The 22,395-nt window shown below is 40.3% G+C and overlaps 1 protein-coding gene across 2 annotated transcripts in view; it reads right to left on the bottom strand.

The window, feature by feature from the left end:
* Window positions 1-22,395, bottom strand: part of SH3YL1 (SH3 and SYLF domain containing 1) — a 44,880-nt gene that overhangs the window by 17,426 nt on the left and 5,059 nt on the right. For both annotated transcript variants that reach the window (XM_039256016.1, XM_039256017.1), the window contains exons 3-7: window positions 13,808-13,918; window positions 10,043-10,156; window positions 8,441-8,505; window positions 1,749-1,861; window positions 484-612 (exon numbers count right to left, since the gene is read on the bottom strand). In XM_039256016.1, the coding sequence (XP_039111947.1) occupies window positions 484-612; window positions 1,749-1,861; window positions 8,441-8,505; window positions 10,043-10,156; window positions 13,808-13,918 (532 nt within the window). The remainder of the gene's footprint in view (window positions 1-483; window positions 613-1,748; window positions 1,862-8,440; window positions 8,506-10,042; window positions 10,157-13,807; window positions 13,919-22,395) is intronic.

The raw sequence follows: 22,395 nt of genomic DNA, 5'->3' as shown, positions 1-22,395 counted from the left end.
CGTTAGGTCCCTTGACAGATGATTGAAAAGTATACTTAATATGATATAGCCAATGAATACAATATTACATAGTCATTAACTTACACTTATGATTCTTGCAGTGCTAGGTGGAAAAAAAGCATTTACAATTGGATCTATTCTGATTACAATCATATGTGGCAAAACAAGGGAAACTATGCTTAAGAAAACGTTGTAGGGCAATAAAACAAACCGTGAATAATGTTAATCTCAAAGGGGTAGAATGTTTTTTTTTCCTTCCTTGTAATTTTTGTTGTGCTTTCTAGATTTTCTCTAAGTACATATTGCTTTATATTGAATCTTTAAATAAAGAAATACACAGTCAAATGTTGTATATTCTTAAACTATGCTCTGAACAAAGAATACACACAACCACTCTGTAAACCCTACAGAGCTGTGAGTCTCCGATGTGTTGTTTTTCTCATCACACTTTCCTCAAATCAAAATTATTTGGCTTGCACTTACTTTCGATTAGTTTCTTTCCTTTCAATCAAACAACTGCCTTCTAACGACACTCCGGCAAAGAGTCCTCTGGACTTGCAGTACGTAAAGACAGCAGCTGAGCTCCGCAGGGCAACATTTCCTTCTAAATTCCTGTGAAATAGAGGGTTTGCAGCAGAGACCAGAGCGTGAGACGGCTATCGGAGCAGCACTACCTTTCTCACTGCAGAGTGATATTGTCGTACTTACGTCACTTGTTTTTATGTCTTACTCCCTGTCAGCCTGAGCTAGATGTGTTTAAAGTGGTCTAGGGCAAGGACAGGGCATGGGGAAGGACATGTCATAAAGTGATGGGTGAATACGGAGGACTGCATTGTACAGATTTCATAGAAAGCTGGTATTTACCAACTTTGTCCTTCTTTCTTAAAACAGGAACGTACATTTCAAGAGTACTAAAGACTGTGGATTCTTTTTACACTGACTATTTTCATAGACTTTAGAAATGTTTTTAGATGATTGTGCTGTGTTAACTTCTGTAAACAGTCTGAGATTTCAGTATTTCTAACTTGCTCAATTGACCCAAGAATAGTTGTTCATTAACAGAGAGGGAAAATGCAGCATACGTACTGTAAACATCACACCAGTGAATCATTTTCAAGTTTTCACTATTTAGTTTGAAGAAAAGTTTTTTTTTTTTCTTTCTTGGTCATTGCTGCCCTTTATCACTTAATTAAATTTGATCTGGCTCATTCAAAGCTTAAAGGTAAATTTTGTGTTCGATTCCAGTAGATACGATAGTCTGCATTTCTGAAATACTTCGTTTCCTTTTGTGGGTTCTAGTTTTAAATTCTCTCAGTTTGTCACACTGACTGTGTTTTGTATTTCTTGTTTCTAAAGACCCTCAAACCCTTTGGGACATATACAAATCATAGATCAGCTTCATTTCAATTCAAGGTTCCTCTTAATACAAAACTGTGTATAGTTTTTATTTTTATTTATTTATTTTTAATTTTTTAATGTTTTATATATTTCTAGGAGAGAGACAGAGACAGCGTGAGCAGGGGAGGGACAGAGAGAGAGGGAGTCACAGACTGAAACAGGCTCCAGGCTCTGAGCTGGCAGTCAGCACAGAGCCCGACGCGGGGCTCGAACCCACGAACCGCGAGATCATGACCTAAGCGAAAGTCGGACGCTCAACCGACTAAGCCACCCAGGCGCCCTGTAAACTGGGTATAGTTTTTAAACCATGACTGTCCAACGGCTGTTCAGAAAGTATGTTGAGGACTCACCTTCCCAGGGGCCCAACTGCCACAGTGAAATTCCCTCCAAGTGTCAGGTTACCACCTTTTGCAAAAGCTTCTACTGCTCTGTCATAATTCAAAATTATTACCAAATCTGATACCTGAAAATGAAAAAAAAACATTTAAAAATAATTGTCTAAATATCATTTAAAATATATGTTGATCAGAACTCCAATATACACCATATAATGCAGTAAGAATTTCAATGCAGACAATGAAAGAATTTGAAAGAAGAGTCATTTTTGTTTTGAGCTAAGGATTTACGCAATGGATGTTTCCACAGCTAAGTGCAGCAGACACCTCTGAGTGCTGTGGGGCTCTGCACATACCTCCTCGTCCACTCGACAAGCTTGTAATGCGGGTGATGACAAAGGTCTAGTGAGGTTAAGTGGAATGTCACAGTGATAGCCAGAACACATCAAACATAGGTAGGTCAGAAAGATAAAAAGTACTCCCTTGAACTAAACACCAAGCCAAAGATCACACAACTAACAGTCAGGGCAGAAGGTCAAGAGTTCTCAATGACACTTGCACCCTGAAATCCCTGCAAGGCCATGTACCACCGGTAAACTGCACGTCCACTTTCTTTCAGGCTCCAGAAGTTCAAAATGCCAGAAGGAAACTAGTTAATCATTAGTTAATGCCTCCTACTGAGGTAATTCTCTAAGTAAAAGCAAAACTTAGAATGTGAGAATGCTCAAGACATGCCCATGGGAAAATGCATTTGTTTTTCAAGTTTGGCAGTGTCATATACAAGTCCCGTGAAAGCCCAGAAATACAGAGAGCCCTCAAGAGCACAGCTTTCAGAGGACACAGCCCTCTGGGGACACAGCTCTGTAGGACATAGTTCTCTGGGGATGAAGCCCTGGGGGGACACTGCTTTGGGGGGACATATCCCTCAGGGGATATAGCTCTCGGAGGAGGACATAGCTCTCCGGAAGACACAGCTCTCTGGGGACACAGCCGTGGGGGACACAGCCCTCCTCACGAGCTGTTGACAAAGGGCATTCTGACTACCTTTGGATCTCTCATCTTTTCATGTGTGAAATCTTCAAAATAGGACCCACCTTACTCAACTATTTGAAGATCATATGTGTGCTGGGCATACCTAGAAAACAAAGGTGGTAAGAATCTGGGCTAAAAATCAAAACTGTTTGAGTATGAATTCCACTTCTGCCTCTTACATGTTGTATGATCTTGGGCAAATGATTGAGCAGCTTGAATTTAGCTTCTTTTTTTGTAAGCTGTGTATAATATTAGAAACCACACTTGTAAGTATACTATGCATACGTGTATATATGTATATAGACGCAAATATAAGGTTGTTTGAAGGATTAATTGAAATAATTTGTAAAGCCTGACATGTTTGCCACATCTCAATAAAATATGCAAAGGCCAAGAAAAACTGACATTTAAAGATTACTTCATTTATGTAGTTCTTTAATTTTTTGTAAGATTTTCAAATCAATGTTTTCATCTGACCCGCAGAAGAATATGATTATGACCAAAAGAGATTGCACTTGAAAAGACCTAATAGAGGTCTTGATACAAGTAGATTTTTAAAAAATGTTTAGTTTTTTCATAAAATGATTCAAATTACACTCAAGTTACATAGGACAAACTAAATATACTAGTTTACTGATTTGTGAAATACTTCACATTGACTTATATCAACTATATTTCCATTGTATATATGGACAATTTTCTGAGGATTGTGATATTGAGTCACCCAGAATTAGTTAGCATTTTTATGTAAAAGTAAGTAATTTTGCCAGTGATTGTATGAACTATATCATATATACATTTTTAGATAATATACATGAAGTTGATTTGCACAATGCTTGGTATATACCCATGCAATAACCATAAATCTCTAGCCATGCCCACATAGATACCTTGTTGATATTGTCTCCCTCTGCTTGGTACATCTTTGCAGTTAAGTAAGGCAAAACTCTAAGAGTCAGTTAAAGAAACAAAAGTAACCCTTTAATTTTCTGTCTGATCTCAATTCAGTTCTCTCTGAAATAAGAGTAAGACAATCCTGTGTTCCCTGGTGATGTCACTAACAGGTCGAAGCTTCGCAACTGGAAGAGCAGAGAGAGGCCAGCAGCTCCACGTTAGTTTCCAAGTAACTAAGTGCTTAAAGGAAAAGCAAAACAGATCCCCTGAAAGAAAACTGTGAGAGACATGTGAGAATTTGATAAAGGCTCCTTAAGAAGTTCTTGTTAAGATGTAACCATAAGTAAGATGCCCGTTCTGCATACTCAATTCTTAAACAACAGCATGAAGAAACTGCCCTGCAGGAAAGCCGGGGGAGAAACGTTCTGAGGATCGGCTGGCCTTCTCTTGTACATGGGTCTCCCCAGCCGTGTCCGCTGGCACAGTGCCATGCCTCCCTCTCCTCTGTGTCCAGCCCCACTTCAAACCCAGGCTTCTGAGTCCTTCATCTGACATCCTGTAATGAAGGGCATGACTGCTGTTGATGTGTGACAGCGGACCGCGGCCACGCCCCACATCCGGATCTGTAAGCAAGTCCAGCTCCAGATCTTGGTCTGGTGGGAACCCTCACCGGCCCACCCCTGCCTCTCATACAATCTGAGACAGGCTTCTTTCTCCAGCCTCTCAGGTCTCTGGTGGACATGCTGGCATGTCTATCTCACTCTACCAAGAAGCCTCTTGGTGATCATGTGGGTGATAACCATTCATACCCCTCACCATGTAGTGTCATTAGCCTCAGCGTTCAAACCAAATGTCAGGGTTCTGGTGCCAGACACCTTTCATTCCTCACACCACCAGGTCCTTTTCTGCACACTGACCTTAGTGGGCTCAGAAGTGTAGCCCAGCCTCTAACAGTAACTTCTCAACTTACACCTGGACACCTTCCTCATCATTAAAGTAAAAGAGCTCATCTAAACTCTCTCTGGAAAAGCTAAATCATTTCTTTCAAATCACCATATTGGGTGAAAGCCAGACTGATCAGAGTTGGCCCATCGTGAACTCTGACTTTTCTATAACAAGTAGTTGAGTGATCCAAAGACAAGCCATATATCAGGGTTTTCAGAGCTTTGGGCTTTGTTATGATTGTCCTGAAAAGAAAATACCAACAGTCTTTAAACTAAGTCTTAGCATTATCTTTCCTTAGACCATTGACTTTCAAATCTTTTGTTTTTGTTTTTGATGTATGTGTGTGTTATAAAACATTGGGAATTCTCAGTAGTTCACATAATTGAATCAGTACTATAATCTTAGTGGTAACTAAATGTCTGAGCTAAGGAAGGCCACCAGATCCTGTCAAAACATGACCTAGTCCCTAACTTCATTTACCTTCAGAAACTTAACCTGGTTTAGATTCCCACAACAGAGCATAAATCTAAAGTTTCTGAAGATCACATTCATATTTCACATGGACTAATGGTGTTATCACTTACAGGAGGCAGCATGATGAATTGAGAGACTCAGTGTCCCGCATGCAAGAGACCTGCTCTGATCCCCCACTGTGGTGGCACTATTGGCTGCCTCGGCCCTGTACCAGAAGCCGGTGGACTGGAAGAGTAGTGGTGCCTGGACACCACTCCTCTTGCCTCTAGGCTCAACAAGGCTGTTGTATGATTTGCCTTCTCCCATTGTTGGACCAAGTTGAGTTTACCTAGGGCCATCCCTTGCTCAATCTCTTCCCCTTCTCTGTCCTGCTTCCTTAGTCCCTTATGACTTCAGCCCTGAGAACATTTGTTCAAGAAATTACATGCACCCAAAGCCCTGTCTCAGGCTCTATATCTAGTGAACCCAACCAAAGACAACCACACACTAGCTGTGTGATCTTAGGCAAGATGCTTAATGTCTTTATGTATTGAATATAATCACATGTGCCCTCCCTACCTCATCTAGTGGCCTAAAGTCCATGGCAAATTATGCAGACAGAAGCTACATTTTGAATGGACAGGGTACTACAAGGGATGAGACCCAGGGCTGACTTCCCACCTGAGTATCCATGGAGCCAAGAACAGTTAAGTTCTTCTCAATTATGGAAGGAGGTTTGAATAAGAGGACTGCTAAGGGAAATGGCACCCAATATTGCAAACAACCTGCTGAGTGGTTTCAGGGCCAGAAGCCTCCTTTTGAATGACCCATCTGTCACTCCCTGGTTATCTCCTATTGGAGAACTCACATCACCCAGTTATTTTACCTGTGAAATGAGAGCAGTGATAACCAGTCTCTATGGGATGGAACTGATTCTATAAGCATATATGTAAAAGTTTCACAAAACTCTTAACTGTTATTGTTAATTATTCCATTATAAAATAGAATGGCAGATAATTACATTATTCAGCAAATATTAATAGTATAAATTGATTAGGTGAGTGCTTTCTATGTGCTTGAAAGCTTAATATCCCATCTTAAAGAAACTGAGACTCACTTTGGCTGTCTACTTTGTGTTTGATATTTGGCCATTCTGAGGACTAGACATGAAGAGAGAATGTCTCTGCCTTCCAGGTACTCACAATCTACATTAAGTTCAGATTAGAAAATTACCAAGCTAATACCTATGTCAAACACTGTAGAGTTGGGAGCCCACTGCTGGAAGGAAGAATGCCAGAAGAGGAACCCGCATCAGCCCTGGGTTGTTGAGGACTAATTTCTCTCCATAAATGAGGGTGTCTATCCAGCTCACCATTGGCCCCAGGTCTGCTGCCTTTTTACTGGAAGCCAAAGGCACTGCCAAAAAGAACAGCCCTGCTTCACAAGAACCACTGTATCAAGTGAACCTCTGCTTACTCACTCATTCCAAGGCAGGAGAGCTGTGTGAGAGCTGCAGCTCACAAAGAGAAGTAAACTCATGCTCAGGATAAGGTCTGAGAATGCTCTGTGGAGAAGTACACAACTTTTTGTCAACATTGAGAAGGAACTGACTGCTTGGGCATTATGACTACACTCTGGGATGTATCTGTGGGCCTCAGAGAGACAAAGTTGGTTGTATTTAAGAAGTATAAAGCCAGTGCTTCTAACCCCTAGGAAATTCTTCTAATCTCTACTTGAAATAGGCATATTAAAAAGTTGATCATTCTCCTCCATGTATGCTAGTTAAATGAAAGTCCATAGTTAATTTCTATATGCCATACGGGTAAGCTTTGCAGTCAAAAGTTTCTATAAATTGCAAGCACAAATAAGCATTGCAAAGGTAAAGATGTTAACAATAAAAATTATAATGGTTTGTGCCACTCTAAGTGCACCCACTTAATAAGCCAAAAGGGAAGGCTATTGTCACCCCTATTTTACAGGTGAATATTGCAGACCCCGGAGAAGAGGGCTGCTCTGTACACACAGCTGCAGATGCTCCTGACTCTGGCAACAGCTCTGCTCTCACAGCCCAACCACTATCTCACATTGCCTTTGGAAGACAATCAAGTATTTTTTTATAAAATGTCAATTTTAAATCTTTCTATTTCGTGTGCTGTATTGATAGGATTACATGTTACTATTCTTGTTTTCCAGGCTATTAACATGTTCTAAGGCCCATACCCTGTAATTTCCAAGGAGTCATCACAGAGAGTCCTGTTTCCAGTTTTTAATATGTTAAACTTCCTGCAGTCACTATTACTTCATCTCTCATCAGTTTGGAAACAAATGCTGTTTGGGATGTATGCCCAGAGCACGTCCCCGGCTTCAAGCGGAGCGAGATGGGTGAAAGGGCGAGCTGCACTCAGAGCACCATCCGTGCAGAGAATGCCGCCCGTCTGCAGGGAGGTGCATGGATGAAAATGTACTTTCTACATAGGATGATGCTTTTGATGGCTTTGATTTGGTTGAATATCCAACAAAAAGGCAGTTATGATAAGGAAAGCTAAAATAGATAGTATTTTTATAATACAGATTTATGAAACAGGGAGTCAATAAGGTCAAATAAAGGTGAAGTAAGATTGGTGAAAAGACCTGCCTCTAATAAGGCCAAGGGAATTTAAAACGATGGCAATAGAGAAAACTCATAAAAAGATGGCTTAGGAAAAAACTGACCAGAATTTGAGAAGAAAATGATTTGAGAGTATTAGGAGATTTGATTTGCCCATCACTTAGCAATACTACAATGGATGAAAGATTAGCATCATGCAGAAGATAATCCCTGAGAAGATAATCCTTTTTGCAGCCTTCTGCAAACAGGTATGCTCTGGTGTAGTATAGAGCCCACCTGAGAGGCCATGATCATTAGGAAACAATTTAAAAATGAAACAATGCAAAGGCAGTCTTTACTTCAAGCATTTGAAGTAATCCAAAGACATAACACAACTGGGCTTTGCCCTACATGAAGATACACTGTATTAAGCCAGGTAAGCCCAGGATCTGAGCTCTGGCTTGTTTGACGGCCCGCTGCAGAGGTAAGCAGCTTTGCAATGAGCAAGCCATAGGTGACCAGGTACAGTCCATCTGCTTTAAGGCATACTCGCTCTCCAGATGAGCTCAAGACAGAAACAAAGCAAACGATGAACCAGCAAAATTCCACTCTCAATGAAAGAACACTGGTAAACATTAGATAGTTATAGGTGGGGATTCACCCAGAAAGTGAAATATGTGGAATAGAATATCTTCCATCGATGGTGAAATTCGAACAGTAGGCACTCTCTCAAGTTTCATGTAGTAAGTTGCAGCTGCTTTTAGAGAAAATGACATTTGTGTTGTTATACACTTACCTCAATTCCTATTTCAAATCCTCCACCAAGCCCAGCTATGCCAATGGCTGAAGGTGCAGACCATTCTAATAAACACAAAGAAACAAACATTACTCTAACATTAAAACCCCTTGGCACACAAATATGGGAAGGAAAAATGCTACAATGTGAACGAATAGCATTTCTTTTAAAATAATGAGACTTGGTATTTCCCCCTATGCTTTAACATGTTCTTTAATAGCATATATATAATTTTTAAGCTAAAAATATTTGAAAGGTATTGGATATTGAGTCTTACAGACTCACAAATCCGTGCTCCCTAATCTTTCTCTACAAATGTGCATAATACCAAACTACTGAATCCTCACCTACTAAACATATCTAATTTTAACTATCAACATTTGTATGATGTATTAGAAAATAACTGAGCTGTAATTCTAGTTTTTAGTTAGAATTTTATCATAGATATAACAGAGCAACAGGATTCAAAAAAGTTCATTATCATCACCTCTAAGGGTAACACAATAATAAACCGTTTCTACTGTAAGTCTCTGAGAGCAAAATCTGTTTGTTGGGGTTTTTTTGTTTGTTTGTTTGTTTTGGGTTTTTTTTGCCTAGTAGAAGCACAATAAATAGGCTATATGTTCAAGATTATTAAGATTTTAACAAGATAAATTTCCTTACATTTGAAAACTTAGTACATAATTCCATTTGAATTAGGGAAAAATTAATTTGTTGGGGGAGGGTGGGATTGTCTAGATAAAGTACTTTCTGAAAATGCTTATTAGCTTCCTAAACCTAATGTTGTGTTCTAGATAACAGGATGTTACTTGAATAGATTGAGAACTAATCTATCCAGGCTTAAGGGAGTTTGTATTACAGAAATTATGTCATATAACCCCAGAGTTGTTTTCCATTTCCTATGTTAGGAGCTATCGCTGTTTGAAGACTGCCCATCTGGCCAGGATCTGGGGAATTTGCTGCTTTTTTTTTTTTTTAATGTTATTTATTTTGAGAGAGAGAGACAGAGAGAGACAGAGCATGAGAAGGGGAGGGGCAGAGAGAGAAAGGGAGACACAGAAGCTGAAGCAGGCTCCAGGCTCTGAGCTGTCAGCAAAGAGCCTGATATGGGGCTTGACCTCATGGACTGGGAGATTATGACCTGAGCCGAAGTCAGACGCTTAACTGACTCAGCCACCCAGGAGCCCCAGGGAATCTGCTATTTCATTTGGGCAGCTTTTAAATTACCTTCTGCGGACTGACCAACTGAACTCAGGAAAGTGGAAAAGAGAAATTTAGGTATTTGGCCCAGTAGAAAGGTCCTCCTGAGATTCTGAGAGAGCACTCAGAGGCTGACAGATCTTCCACCTTTGCAGATAGCCACCCTGTCAACCACCACCGGGACCAGCTCACAGACTTTGAGCCCATAGAAGTGAAGTGCCTTTGAATGCGCTTCTACTTGGTCTGGTTGTACTGTGGGGAAGTCGGCCTGTGAAAATGTGGGTAGTGCTTGAGAAGAAAACCTTGTTGTTTGTGATTCATTGCCAAGGACTGAACAAAGAAAGACCAAGATACCTACCATGCTCCTGTGAATTGTGTTCAAAGTGGAAATAATCAACTTACTTCCATCAGGAAGACGCGCCAGCACGACCCCACTGCCTCCTCTAGCAGTTACTAGAAATCCAGCTTTTATCACAGACAAAATCGCAAGGCCCTTGGCTTTAGCAATTACATGGGCTGCAAAATTAAAGACAAGGGGCAGAAGAGCATTTTTTAATAGACTGGCCTGAAGGTTGAGCAGATTCAACACACACAGAGGTCTCCGTGGCAGGGGAGCCTTAATGGGACATATGAGCTGAATACAACTTGGTTACGCAGCACGTGCGCCCGGGCCTCCCTGCTCCCACCTGCTTCATAGCATTTTGTTTCCAATGCTACACATATTGTCACATGTGCTCAAACATCCTGCAACCGCCATGATAAATGAGATACTCGGATGAGATGTTTTTATTGACATCTACTAGCAGGAAAAATAATTTGGAGATTTCAATTAACTGAGAATATAACTCATAATATAAAAAACAAGTCACTATTTAAGATCCATGCTGTACTAGGTACTAAGGAGAAACTTGAAAGAAGACTGACATGCTGCACACTGCAGAGCTTTGGTCTGAAAGCCGTATAGTTAGTTCACGTTTTACTTATACCAAAGTCTGGATTGAAACATAGGAAAACCAAGTGATTTTGCCACTTTAAAAGACTTTTAACTTTATGAAATGATCGATTTGAGTACTTTAGTAACACATAACTACTAGTGTACTGAGAATATCATTCAATTTAGAAACCATTGGTTTATTCACATTTCAGGGAAGTTTGTCACATAAAATTATTGAGTTATCAATAGAGTTATTGATATATGCACCCACTAAACAGTGTGCCTCCCTTTACTGTGGACTTATTCACAAAACAACATATCTTTCAAATAACAAGGGAAGGCTGAGCACTTTAAATTACCCTTGGATCCCAATGTTGCTTTTATTTTTTTTTTAACAGGGCAATAGTGGTTTCAGGAGGAGAATTCAGTGATTGATCACTTATGTACAATCCTCGGTGCCCATTCCAACAAGTGCCCTCCTTAGTATCCATCACCCATCTAGCCCATCCCCCACCCACCTCCCTGGATCAACTTTTGTTTGTTCTCTATTGTTAAATTCCACTGTGGCTTGTTTCCCTCTCTGCTTCATGCCCTTCCCATATGTTCATCTGTTTCGTTTCTTAAATTCCACATATGAGTGAAACCACATGGTATTTGTCTTTCTCTAACTGACTTATTTTGCTTACCATAATACATTCTAGCTCCATCCACATTGTTGTAAATGGCAACATGTCATTCCTTTTGATGACTGAGTAATATTCTATTGCATGCATGCATGTATGTGTGTGTGTGTGTTTTACACTGGCATCACTTTTAAGATGAATTGATTTATTTGATTTATTGTCAAATATTCCATTAAGAAAGTCAAACCAGGGGTGCCTGGGTGGCTTAGTCGGTTGAGCGTCCGACTTTCGCTTAGGTCATGATCTCGCGGTTCGTGGGTTCGAGCCCCGCCTCGGGCTTTGTGCTGACTGCCAGCTCAGAGCCTGGAGCCTATTTCAGAGTCTGTATCTCCCTCTCTCTCTGACCCTCCCCTGCTTACACTGCCTCTCTCTCTCTCTCTCTCCTAGAAATAAAAATATTTAAAAAAAAAAAAAGAAAGTCAAATCAGACACTGTTCTCAAAACATAGAAAAGGCTTTTTAGGAGTCCCTAGAAAAACACTACATTTCTAATATAATTATGCATGCCCTTTCAAAATTTAAATCCATGGCAGCCTCTCAGAGATAATTCCTACAAGAGTATGAAGTTAGCATGCAGACATGTGTGGACTTACTCGTAGTTAAGCAACGCAGAGAAGACAAGTTTGGACTCTTAGATTGCAGTTCACTAAGCGTGCCTCCCTTTTGTATTTGAAAAGTTATGAGTATACCGTAATGAGGTTGAATGCTATATTGTATATCACATTGGTTTATTCTTACAACCCCATTTTGGCAGAACATCTTTTCCCACACCTCATACTCCACTCTCCCTGTGTGTTGCCTCTATTCAGATAGAACAAAAGCAGATGAACATATTTTAAACTTCAGGTTTGTTTTTATAGATTTTCTACCCAAATTCAGGAACACTGAAATAACAATAATGCCCAACTAATTTGCCAATTAGCTTTTCATGGGTAACATAGATGCACTGATTACAGATTCATTCTCTAAATGTCATTGTACAGATCTTAGGCCTTTCACACCCGAGTGTGACCTCATACCTCTACAGTCTAGCCATTTTGTTTTAAATTGTTTTTTGTAAATTTTATCTTCCAATGTATAATAGATCACCCTAGTGTTGATATAAATACAATGCCCTCCCCTTCCTCATCCCAAGGAAAGCTTTAGGAAAGGAGAGGTTGGTTCTCTGGCAGCTCCTGGGGCCGTCTCCTCCCCACCGCACACAGCCTGCACATCTGGGAGCAAGCTCCTCCCCTGGCTGCCTTGTAAAGTTGTTTTATTTTCCCAGCTACACTCACAGAAGGGGAGTCAGGTGGCCTTTGCAGGCAGAAGAAAGTCATGATGGGATTTTACTGCACAAAATCCACGGGAAGTAATCTATATTCAGACATTACTATGTTAGGAAATACAGTTTATCCTTAAACTGGGCTAGTGGGCCATGTATGCAGATGCTAATATATATCAAGAAATGTCTTCTATCTCCTGCTTCAGAATATTGCTACTGAAAATTCAGTTTTTTCAGCTCTTGAATTTTCTTCAAGTCCTAAGGCAGTCCTTTCTCAAACTTGTGTGTACATACAGATCACTGGAGATCTTGTGAAGAATGCAGATTCTGATGCATTAGGTCTAAGTGGGGACTTGAGGTCCTGACATTCTAATGAGCTCCTGGGTGACACCCAGCTGCCAGGTAGCAAGGCTCCAAGAAGTGCTGTTTTCTTATAATTGGAGTAGTGGCCAGACCAAAATAATGATAATTATAATCATAATAGTTATTATTATTATAACAAATTTAACATTTAAAGTCCTACTAGGTAACTTTAAAAATCTGGCTTAAGAAGTTAAAGTAGTTAAAAAAATAAACTAGTTTTTGTAATGATCAGAGTCATGGTGACTAAGAGGGAATTACTCTGCAGCATTGCCCAAGCTAGTGGGCCTCCAGGCAAAGATGCATACTGCATGAAACACCTGTAGAAGCAAGCAGTAGTGGCAATGGACAGGTAGTGGGTCCCAAAAGGTCATCCCTAGACTCAGGTCTTATGTGGTCAGCCTCACATTAGAATCACAGTGGGAAACTTTGTTAAAAATGCGCATTCCTGCCATGCTGCTCCCAGGGTCTGATTCAGCAGGTTTGCAGGGAGTTTCAGCACTGTGTTTTAATGACCCAAGGAATGCGATAGGTAGCTGTGTTGGGAATTATTGATTAACGTCTTGTTAAACCACTATAAAATGTAAATATCTTATCTAGAAAGAGAAAACCCAAAATTAAAATTTATTTCTGAGATTAGCTAGTGATTTTGCAAGATAAACTTAGAAGGGCCTCAGAAACTGAAGACAAAAACAGGTGAGTTTGGGAAAAACCAAAGTGGGCACTGCAGAGGGGAGGCAGGACAGGGAGCTTCCACAGAGGCAGAAGGCAAAGGGAGGTGTGGGGCCCCCAGGAGACCAGCTGGCAGATGGTCCAGGAGGGAATCGGGCGCTGCTCTTAGGGGTCCACTGCCTGAGGTCAGGAAGTGCACCAAGTCACTTAAACAACGAAACGACCTTAGAAATGAGTGGTATATATTTTATTTACCAGGAATGATCTTATCAGGTCCATTTCTGGAAGTTATTTCTGTGAATTCTCTTAGAATTTTAGCCGCCTTTTTTGCTTCTGATTTCAAATTGGAAGGTATGGGATTATTCACTGAAAGATTAAAAAAAAGAGATTTTGATGAAAAAATTTAGTAAATAGAAGTTAGAAAATTATTATAATTTCATTTTTTCTCATGTACAATTGTGTATTAACAAATTGTATCTTTCCAGACAAAGAAAATGAGTTGGAAATCATAAAATTATTGTCTCATCTCTATTTTCCTGATAAATTAAATTCATTCTGAGATTGGGAAACCCTAAACTCCCAAAATCCCAGAAGTTATGAAATCATGAGATTCTAAAGGAACTTGAACAAAATATGGTCCGGTCTCTCAATTATGCACCTTCTCTGTGTAATTGTTTATCTCAATACTAATTTAAAAATATTAAAATTTAAAGAATTAACAAAAGATGTAATTTACAACTGTCCATAACAAAAAATATATAATTTGCTGCAACTGTCCAAAATAAAAAATATGAAGGTTACTGTACCTGGATACTTTTGTCAAAATGTTGAACTATCTGTATATATTGTCCTTCTTGTAAAATCCTAAGAGACTCAGGAGCCGAGTGACAACTACAATGTGTTTGTACAGCATTCTGTCAGCCTGGCTTGGGTGTTCATAAACTCAGGCAAGCAAGCGTGTATTTGTCCCAACAAATGTTCAGATAACCCTCCCAGACCTGAAATTTGTGGGGACAGACATCTCCTTGTCACAGGAAAAGGAATCAGAAGATCCGAGGAAGTCAAGAAGCTTCAATGTAAAGTCTGCTATTCAGGCCATCGAATGAAATTTTCATTTCAGGGATTGTTTTCAGCTCTGAAAGTTCATTTGGTTGCTTTTATTCTTTCCATTTCTGTTCTCATTATGTTTACGTTGTTCTTTAAATACTTAAGCATATTTTAAAAGGAGCTTTTTTTATCCTTATCTGATAATTGCATCATCTCTGGCCTTTCCAGGTCTGTTTTTGACAGATTTTTCTCTAGCTATGGGTTAGTTTCCTATTTCTATCCATTTCTAGTAAAATTTAATGGTTGCTAGATATTGTGAATATTGCCACATTGAATGGCTAGATTTTGTTGTCTTCTTTAAACAGAGTTGATGCCCTTGGCAGCAGGCAATGCAGGGAGTGACTTGCATATCAGTCTTTCCAAGACACAAGTCTTGTGTCCTGCTTGGGTGCATGTACAGACGTGATGGGAGTCCTACAAGTGTGGTGTGACTCTTTGGGCTCTCTCACCAGCATGCTCAGGGCTTAATGAGTTCCCCCCTTTAGATGGTGGGACCTGCTATCCCACAACCATCACTGAACTGAAAACCGATCACCTCACAGCTTCCTGGTAGCTTTCTCTGTGCCATCTTGAAAGTTACACCTGTAAACATAGGGTTTGGTATTCGGCCAAGGATTCACAGGGACCTCTAGCAGATTTCTTGAGATTCCTCTCCTCTGGGAGCATGTCTGCAGATTGTAGTTGCATTGGCTTCCCCAAACTCTGTTGTCTTCCATTCAGCAAGAGCACAGGTAAGTGCAGGAAAAGGGGCAATCAGGGGTGCCCCTCTTCTCTGGGATCTTGGGCATACACTCATCAACCAGCATGTGAGACAGATATTCGGTATATTTTGCCCAGTTTCTAGGGGTTTGCAGTCAGTGGCAACGCCAGTACCACTTTCTCTGTTGAAGCTCACAGTGTACTTTAATTTGTTCTTTTATGATGAGTGATGTTAAGTATCTTTCCGTTTCTGGCAAGTCTTTTCCATAGTGTACTATTGGGGCGTATTTCTCTGTTTCTTATTCACTTATAAAGGAATTAACCTTTTTCTAGAACATGATTTACAAATATTGATTTGCTGTTTGGTACTTGTCTTTTGAATTTTCTTATGTTTTTCTACATTTTGTCTTAATGAAATCAAATTCATCTCTTTTAAGTTTTACAAGTATCTTTAATTAAATGAAATGATTCACAAATTCATATGGAAAAATAAAGAAGCAAGAAAGTAAAGGGAAAAGTATTTAAAAGAAGAATAATGAAGGTATAAGCTCTGCTGAAGCCACAACAGATTGTAAAGCCTCAATAATTTACCTGAAGGTAGATGCAAATATAGGCAGAAAAATCAATTTTACAAAATAGAAAATTCAGAAATTGACCCAAATATATAAAGTAATTTGATGTATAATAAAGATAACATCTTAAATCAATGTAGAAAAGCTGTATAACACTGTAAATAGTGATCTTTTATGGGGGAAAAAGCAATAAAAATTCATTCATAGCTTCATACTACATAGGGATAAACTCCAAATTTATCAACAGTTTGAAATGCCAACAACCAAACCATAACAGAACCATAAATAATAGGAGAATTACTTTTCAAATTCATAGTACAAAAGACCCAACCAAGTATGACAAAAAAATTCTATACTGTAAATGATTAGAAATTATGGCATAAGCACATTGTAAACATAAAAGAAAAAGTATATATATATATATATACATGTATACACACACACACACACACACACACACATTGGGGGAAAAAACCCATTCCTACTATTAATATCGACCAATACTACTGTCTGCATTTTAGTGTATGCATCCATCAATTCCTATTGCTAAATACGTAGATTATTTCCATTTTTAGATTTTATAGATACCACTGTTGGATGACAATTATCTTAGGATGACAATTATCTTAGGACAGAATCTTAAGGGTTGGGAATCGATGAATAAAAAAAATTGTTAGATTGTCATTACATTATAAATTGTCTCCTAAAAATACTACCCAGGTTTAGAATCACTAGGTGTTACAATAAAAAAATTTCCACTGTCATGGGGACACTGGTAAAGGCAAAGTCCATACATCAGAAAAACACAATGACAAATTTTATTTGAATTTATCTGAATGCTAGTGAATTTTTCTCTTGTTTGTTTACATGTCTTGTTTTGCATATTTTCTGTTCATATTCTTTGCCTGTTTTTCTGGTGCCAGACTTCTTTTGTCTATAATCACACTCACGTTGCAAATCTGTGTCTCTGCTTGCCTTTAAAAAAAAATTATTATTTTTCAGCATTTATTTTTATTTATATGGCAACATCTCTCTGGGCTTTCTACTGTTATTATCTTTCTAATTATTACGTGGCTAAAGGCTTTAATTTAAAAAAACTATACAGGCATCATTCTATAATCTCTTCCACAGCTTATATTTTATATTAAATATTTGACCCATCTCAAACTTATATTGGTATAGAATATGAAGAATGTAATATTTTTTATTTGTTGAATTTCTTTATTTTGAGACAGAGAAAGAGAGAGAGAGAGAGAGAGAGAGAGGCAGAGAAAGAGGGAGAGAGAATCCCAAGCAGGCTTCATGCTGTCAGCACAGAGACCATTGCGGGCCTTGATCTCACAAACTGCAAGATCATGACCTAAGCCAAAGTCAGATGCTTTACTGACTGAGCCACTCAGGTGCCCTAACATTTGGCCCTTTAAAGTACATGTTACAGAGGTAGTTTTATAAGCCATGACTTCAGGTGACACACTAATGACAAACAATTGTTTTTTCATATTCCACAGTGATCAAGAAAATACATATATGGTAAGGGGCATTTCCAACTTTCCAAATGTCCAGTACAGTATTGATGCAATTGATAGTTTTTAAAAGCCACGATTGGTGAGCATATACTGAGACAGCAGTGGCTTCATTTCCATTTTGGTTGCTAACGAGTAGATATGTGAGTCAGCAAACAGGAGTATAACTAGGAAACTGGCTAACACAGATTAGTCTGTTCATAAGGTACATGCATTGACTGTAATTTGCATTATAACTAGATGAGGATTTGAGTTCTTAAGTTCTGCTGGTATCTAAGATGAGGCATCACAACCTTACTTTTCATTAGATGAATGAATCGCATGCCGAGGGGGTGGCTTTATTGGTCTTGTGTCTGGGACAGCTAGCTGCCCACACATCTGTGTGCTTCCTGTGTTACCAGGCAGCACTGTCCCCAAGAGGCAGCTGCCCACAGAAGGTGATGTGTGATGTATGCCAAGACAGTTGGGAAGTGATGTTTTATCCACCCCTCTTTTCTGTCACTGGCGGGCTGAAGAGGACTCTGATGACATAGCCACAGGAGGGAAGGACGGAAGGCCCCGGACCAGCACCTGGAATGCCCGCACTGAACTATGACATGAGGGAGAGATTTGGAAGCTTTTTATTGCAGCTAATATTACCCCAATTATTATATTTTAAAAATTAATTCTGATTTTTGAAGAAGAAAGATTGGGAGAAGTATTTGTCATTTTTATTTTCTAACTTAGGATGAGATTTGACTTGTTTTATATACATACATTCTAATCACTTAGGTAGTTTGGAGAGGTGGAATCATGGGTAAAAATGCTTATCAAATATGATCATACTATATGCTAACATCCTTATTTCTTTGATTAAATAGTATTCATAATACACTAGTGGCAAGTCCCTCTTAAAAAAGCAAAGCAGTATTTTTCCTTTTTCATTAAATTTTAAGACCTTCAAAAAGATGTCTCTTCTCAGGGCGCCTGAGCGGCTCGGTCGGTTAAGCATCCAACTCTTGATTTCAGCTCAGGTCATGCACTTATGATCCTGAGATCGACCCCCAAGCTGGGTGTAGAGGCTGCTTAGGATCTCTCTCTCAACATCCTGCCTCCACTTGAGAGCATGTGTGCTCTCTCTCTCTCAATTTAGAAAAAAAAAAAAAAAAAAAAGATCTATCTTCTCTATACCAATGACACCTACTAGTGTACATCTTGAAACAATTCAATGTTCTAGGGTCCTATCTTCTAGGCTCCTATCCTGTGCTTCCGTCTCTTGCCTAGCCCTGCTGTCTTCTGCAGCTATAACTCCCTCCAGCTCATCTAGAGCAGATGTACAGCCTGGGTCCAAACAGGAGGCGGAATACACACAGTGGGTTGAGAGGGAAGTCTGCTGTGAGAATTACCTGTTCTGGATGGCACCCTAGGCTGAGAGAACCCTCAGTAAGGACAAATTTGGAAGAGGTGCACACTTCTTTGGAGGAATGTGTGCCTGTGGGTGGCCAAGGGGAACAGGGTGTTCCCCCAGGCTGGGCTTGCTCAGGGGCTGTTGGGCCACCCTCTGGGCTACAGGTGGTCGGCAGCTGGTGCCATGGCCCCACTGTGGGAGTCTGGCTGCCAGCCAAAGCTGAGGAGCTCTGGTTTCTGAGTGGAGGCGCTAAGGGAGAGTATCTGGCCAGGCCCAGGCTTCCTGGTCATGAGGGGTCCTCTCCTGGGCCTGTGGGTGAGTGGGATCCACCCATGTCCTCTTGGCACATGGCTGACTCCTGCCTGTCCCTCTTGTGACATTACTTTACTGAGGAAGCTCATCATTGTGCCCGCTTCACAGGAGTAATACTTTAAGGAACTGTGGGCTGATCCCAGAGCCCACACTGAAGGGCACCCTGGGATGTAAGGGGCAGTAAATTGATAAGGGACCCCACAGGGTTGGCCAACTGTGGCCCAGGGCCAAACCCAGCCACCACCTGTTCACCTATGGCCTGGGAGTTAAGAACAGTGTTTACATTAAAAAAATTTTTTTAATGTTTTATTTATTTTTGAGAGAGAGACAGTGTGAGCAAGGGAGGGTCAGCAAGAGAGGGAGATACAGAATCCAAAGACAGGCTCCACACTCTGAGCTAACTGTCAGCACGAAGCCTGACACGGGGCTCAAATTTACGAACCGTGAGATCATGACCTGAGTTGAAGTCAGATGCTTAACCGACTGAGCCACCCAGGCATCCCCAGTGTTTACATTTTTAACATTTGTGTGTCTGTGTGAAAGAGAGAGAGATCATGTGTGTGAGAGAACAAGTGGGGAAGGACAGAGAGAGAAGAAGAGAGAGAGAACCTTGAACAGGCTCAAGGCCCAGCATGGAGCCAGACACAGGGCTCCATCTCACGACTCTGAGATCATGACCTGAGCTGAAATCAAGAGTTGGGCATTTAACCAACCGAGCCACCCAGGCACTGCAAGTGTTTACGTTTTTAATGGCTGAAAAAATAAAAACACAATAATAATAATATTATGTGTGAAACACATTTTCAAAGATGTAACAGGTAAAATTACATCATAGTCAGCATTACAGTTGAACATTTGTGATTTATTTTCATGATAATAACACTAACTTTGAATCTCAAGTAGCAAAATGTTCTCCCATAAAGAGAACCACATTTGTCTCATCATACGACTTGCATTACAAAGAAAAAGTTCTCAATTATTATATTTCAGTTTTCATCACTAATTTAAAAAAATGTGATAGTTTGTTTTCTGTCTTGTATATGTGTCTACATATATCCTCAATTTTGTTTCTTGGTCCACAAAGCCTAATACATGTGCTATCTGGCCCCTTAAGGAAAACTATTGCCAACCTTGGACCTCTTGAAATACAACTCATTCTTCAAGACCAAGTTTAAGGCTGCTTCTAAGTGAAACCATTCTCATGTCCCTTCAGGCAACTGACCTGTTGCCAGGGCTGACCTTATGGGCCATTTGAGCAGGACTACAGTGGTTGCTCTGGATCGGCAACGTAGCCTCCTGTCTTCTGCTGCCTCAGGGACTGTCTCCTCCTGGGGAGGAGCCTCCACTGTGGCTCACACAAACCAGTCCACGACCTGAGGAGCACAGGAACCTGCCCTCATGTTCAGTGGTCTCACAAGGACCCGGCAGCCACCAAGGCTGTTAGTGCTGCCTTGATCCGCCTGCAGGAAGAGTGAAGAGGCAGATGCCAGCTCCCTGCAGCCTCCACCATGACCCTCTTGTGCCCCTGACCCCACCCTTTTCCATTTACACTCAGATCTCAGGTCCCGTAAACACCACTTATCTCTGACAACCCTCCAAGTTTTATCTACTCTTTAACCTTCGCCTACATTCCAGACTCACAATATCATTGACTTTCTCCATCTTGGCATGAAGTGTCAGGTAAGCATTTCAAATCATACAAAGTTACTTGTGATGCCCTGCCTCCTCCTCACCTTCTCCCCAAGGCTTCTCTCCAGGTAGGCTTTATCCATCTGGGAGCTCACACTCAAAACCTGGCCCAACTGTGATTTCTCTATTATTCTCATGGCCACTCCAATCCATCAGCCTATCAGAATATAAACCTTCAACATATACTCAAGATCTGATTACATCTCACTTCCTCCCTACCATCAGCCTGGCCCAAAATTCAAAGTCTCCTGCTTGGTTTCTCTGTTCCTAGTCTCGAGCCCCTATGGTAACTCCTTCAAAGAAATGTTCTAAGTAACAGCTAAGATAACAGTACCCCATTGCTTACATCCCTCAAAGTTTTCCCATTATATATGTAGTCTTCACTATGGCCTATATCACTACTTTGTCTCTTAACCATATATATCTTTCTGCATCTATATCTATTCTACTTATCTGTAAATCAATTATATCTATCTGTCTGTATCTACCATATCTATATATCCACCATGTATGCCTATCTATCTATCTATCTATCTATCTATCTATCTATCTATCTATCTATCTGATCTTTCTTGTACATCTCCTTCACTTCAATGTGGGCACCATGGGGGTAAGTACTTGACTATTTTATTTTATTAACTAAAATATCTCCAGCATATGCCATAATGACATATAGCTAAGTGCCCAATAAATGTGTGTTAAATGAATAAAGTATTTGTGTGGCTTTTGGGAATTGAAGGTCAAATCCCTGTGAGGACTACACAAAGTTCATTTGCATACAAAATATAATGGATTTAGAGGAAAATGTGCTAAGTAATAGCAAAATTTCCCTGGTTCTCAAGCTCTGTAGCATTTCCCAGAGCTTATGAGAGAAGAGGCCAGAGGGAAGCAAGGGACAGGTTGGTGGTATAGCCCCTAAAGTGGTCCTTTCCAGGTCCTGTAAATAAGGGGGGGGGGGTGAGAAAAGATAAGGAAACCCAAGGAGGCCTGATCACCATGAGACCAGTAAGCAGAGTGCTCCAGCCCCGCGCCTGCCCTAAGCCACTACAGCTCACTCCACAAAAGTCCTGTCAGCCCAGAAGGCACGGGAGAGCCAGGCGTTCCGCTCCCAGGAGGAAGCTGCGCACTGCTCCAGCAGACTGGACCCACAGAGCCTTTCTGCTGCAGCAAGGGTCAGGATAGCAGCGTCTTCAGGATTAGTAGTAACTGAAGACAAAAAGCTCATTTGAGTGGGCAGTGATAGCCCAGACCCGGCATCACTCTAACACATGACTGCTACCAGAGAGAACAAAGAGAGCCACGTTTGACAGAAAATGAAATCTCATGATACATTTTCATATTTCAGCACTCGACTTTGTGATTTCAGTCTTACACTCCCCTGTTTTTCTTCCTACTTCATGTTCTTACCTTTTCATTTTTTCACCACTAAACTATAATCCTTACAGGCAGAAGCAGCATTTTTTTTTTTTTTACTGACCTCTATGTCCTACAGTGCTTTGTTCATATGTCTAGATTCTCCATACAGCTACTGACAAATTGGTAAACTGTGGCAGA

This window comes from Hyaena hyaena, unplaced genomic scaffold (assembly GCF_003009895.1).
Source record: "Hyaena hyaena isolate Hyena2069 unplaced genomic scaffold, ASM300989v1 scaffold_552, whole genome shotgun sequence".
Lineage (NCBI taxonomy): Eukaryota > Metazoa > Chordata > Mammalia > Carnivora > Hyaenidae > Hyaena > Hyaena hyaena.
Note: the sequence above shows the minus strand (reverse complement) of the source record. Positions and strands in the feature narration are given on the sequence as shown.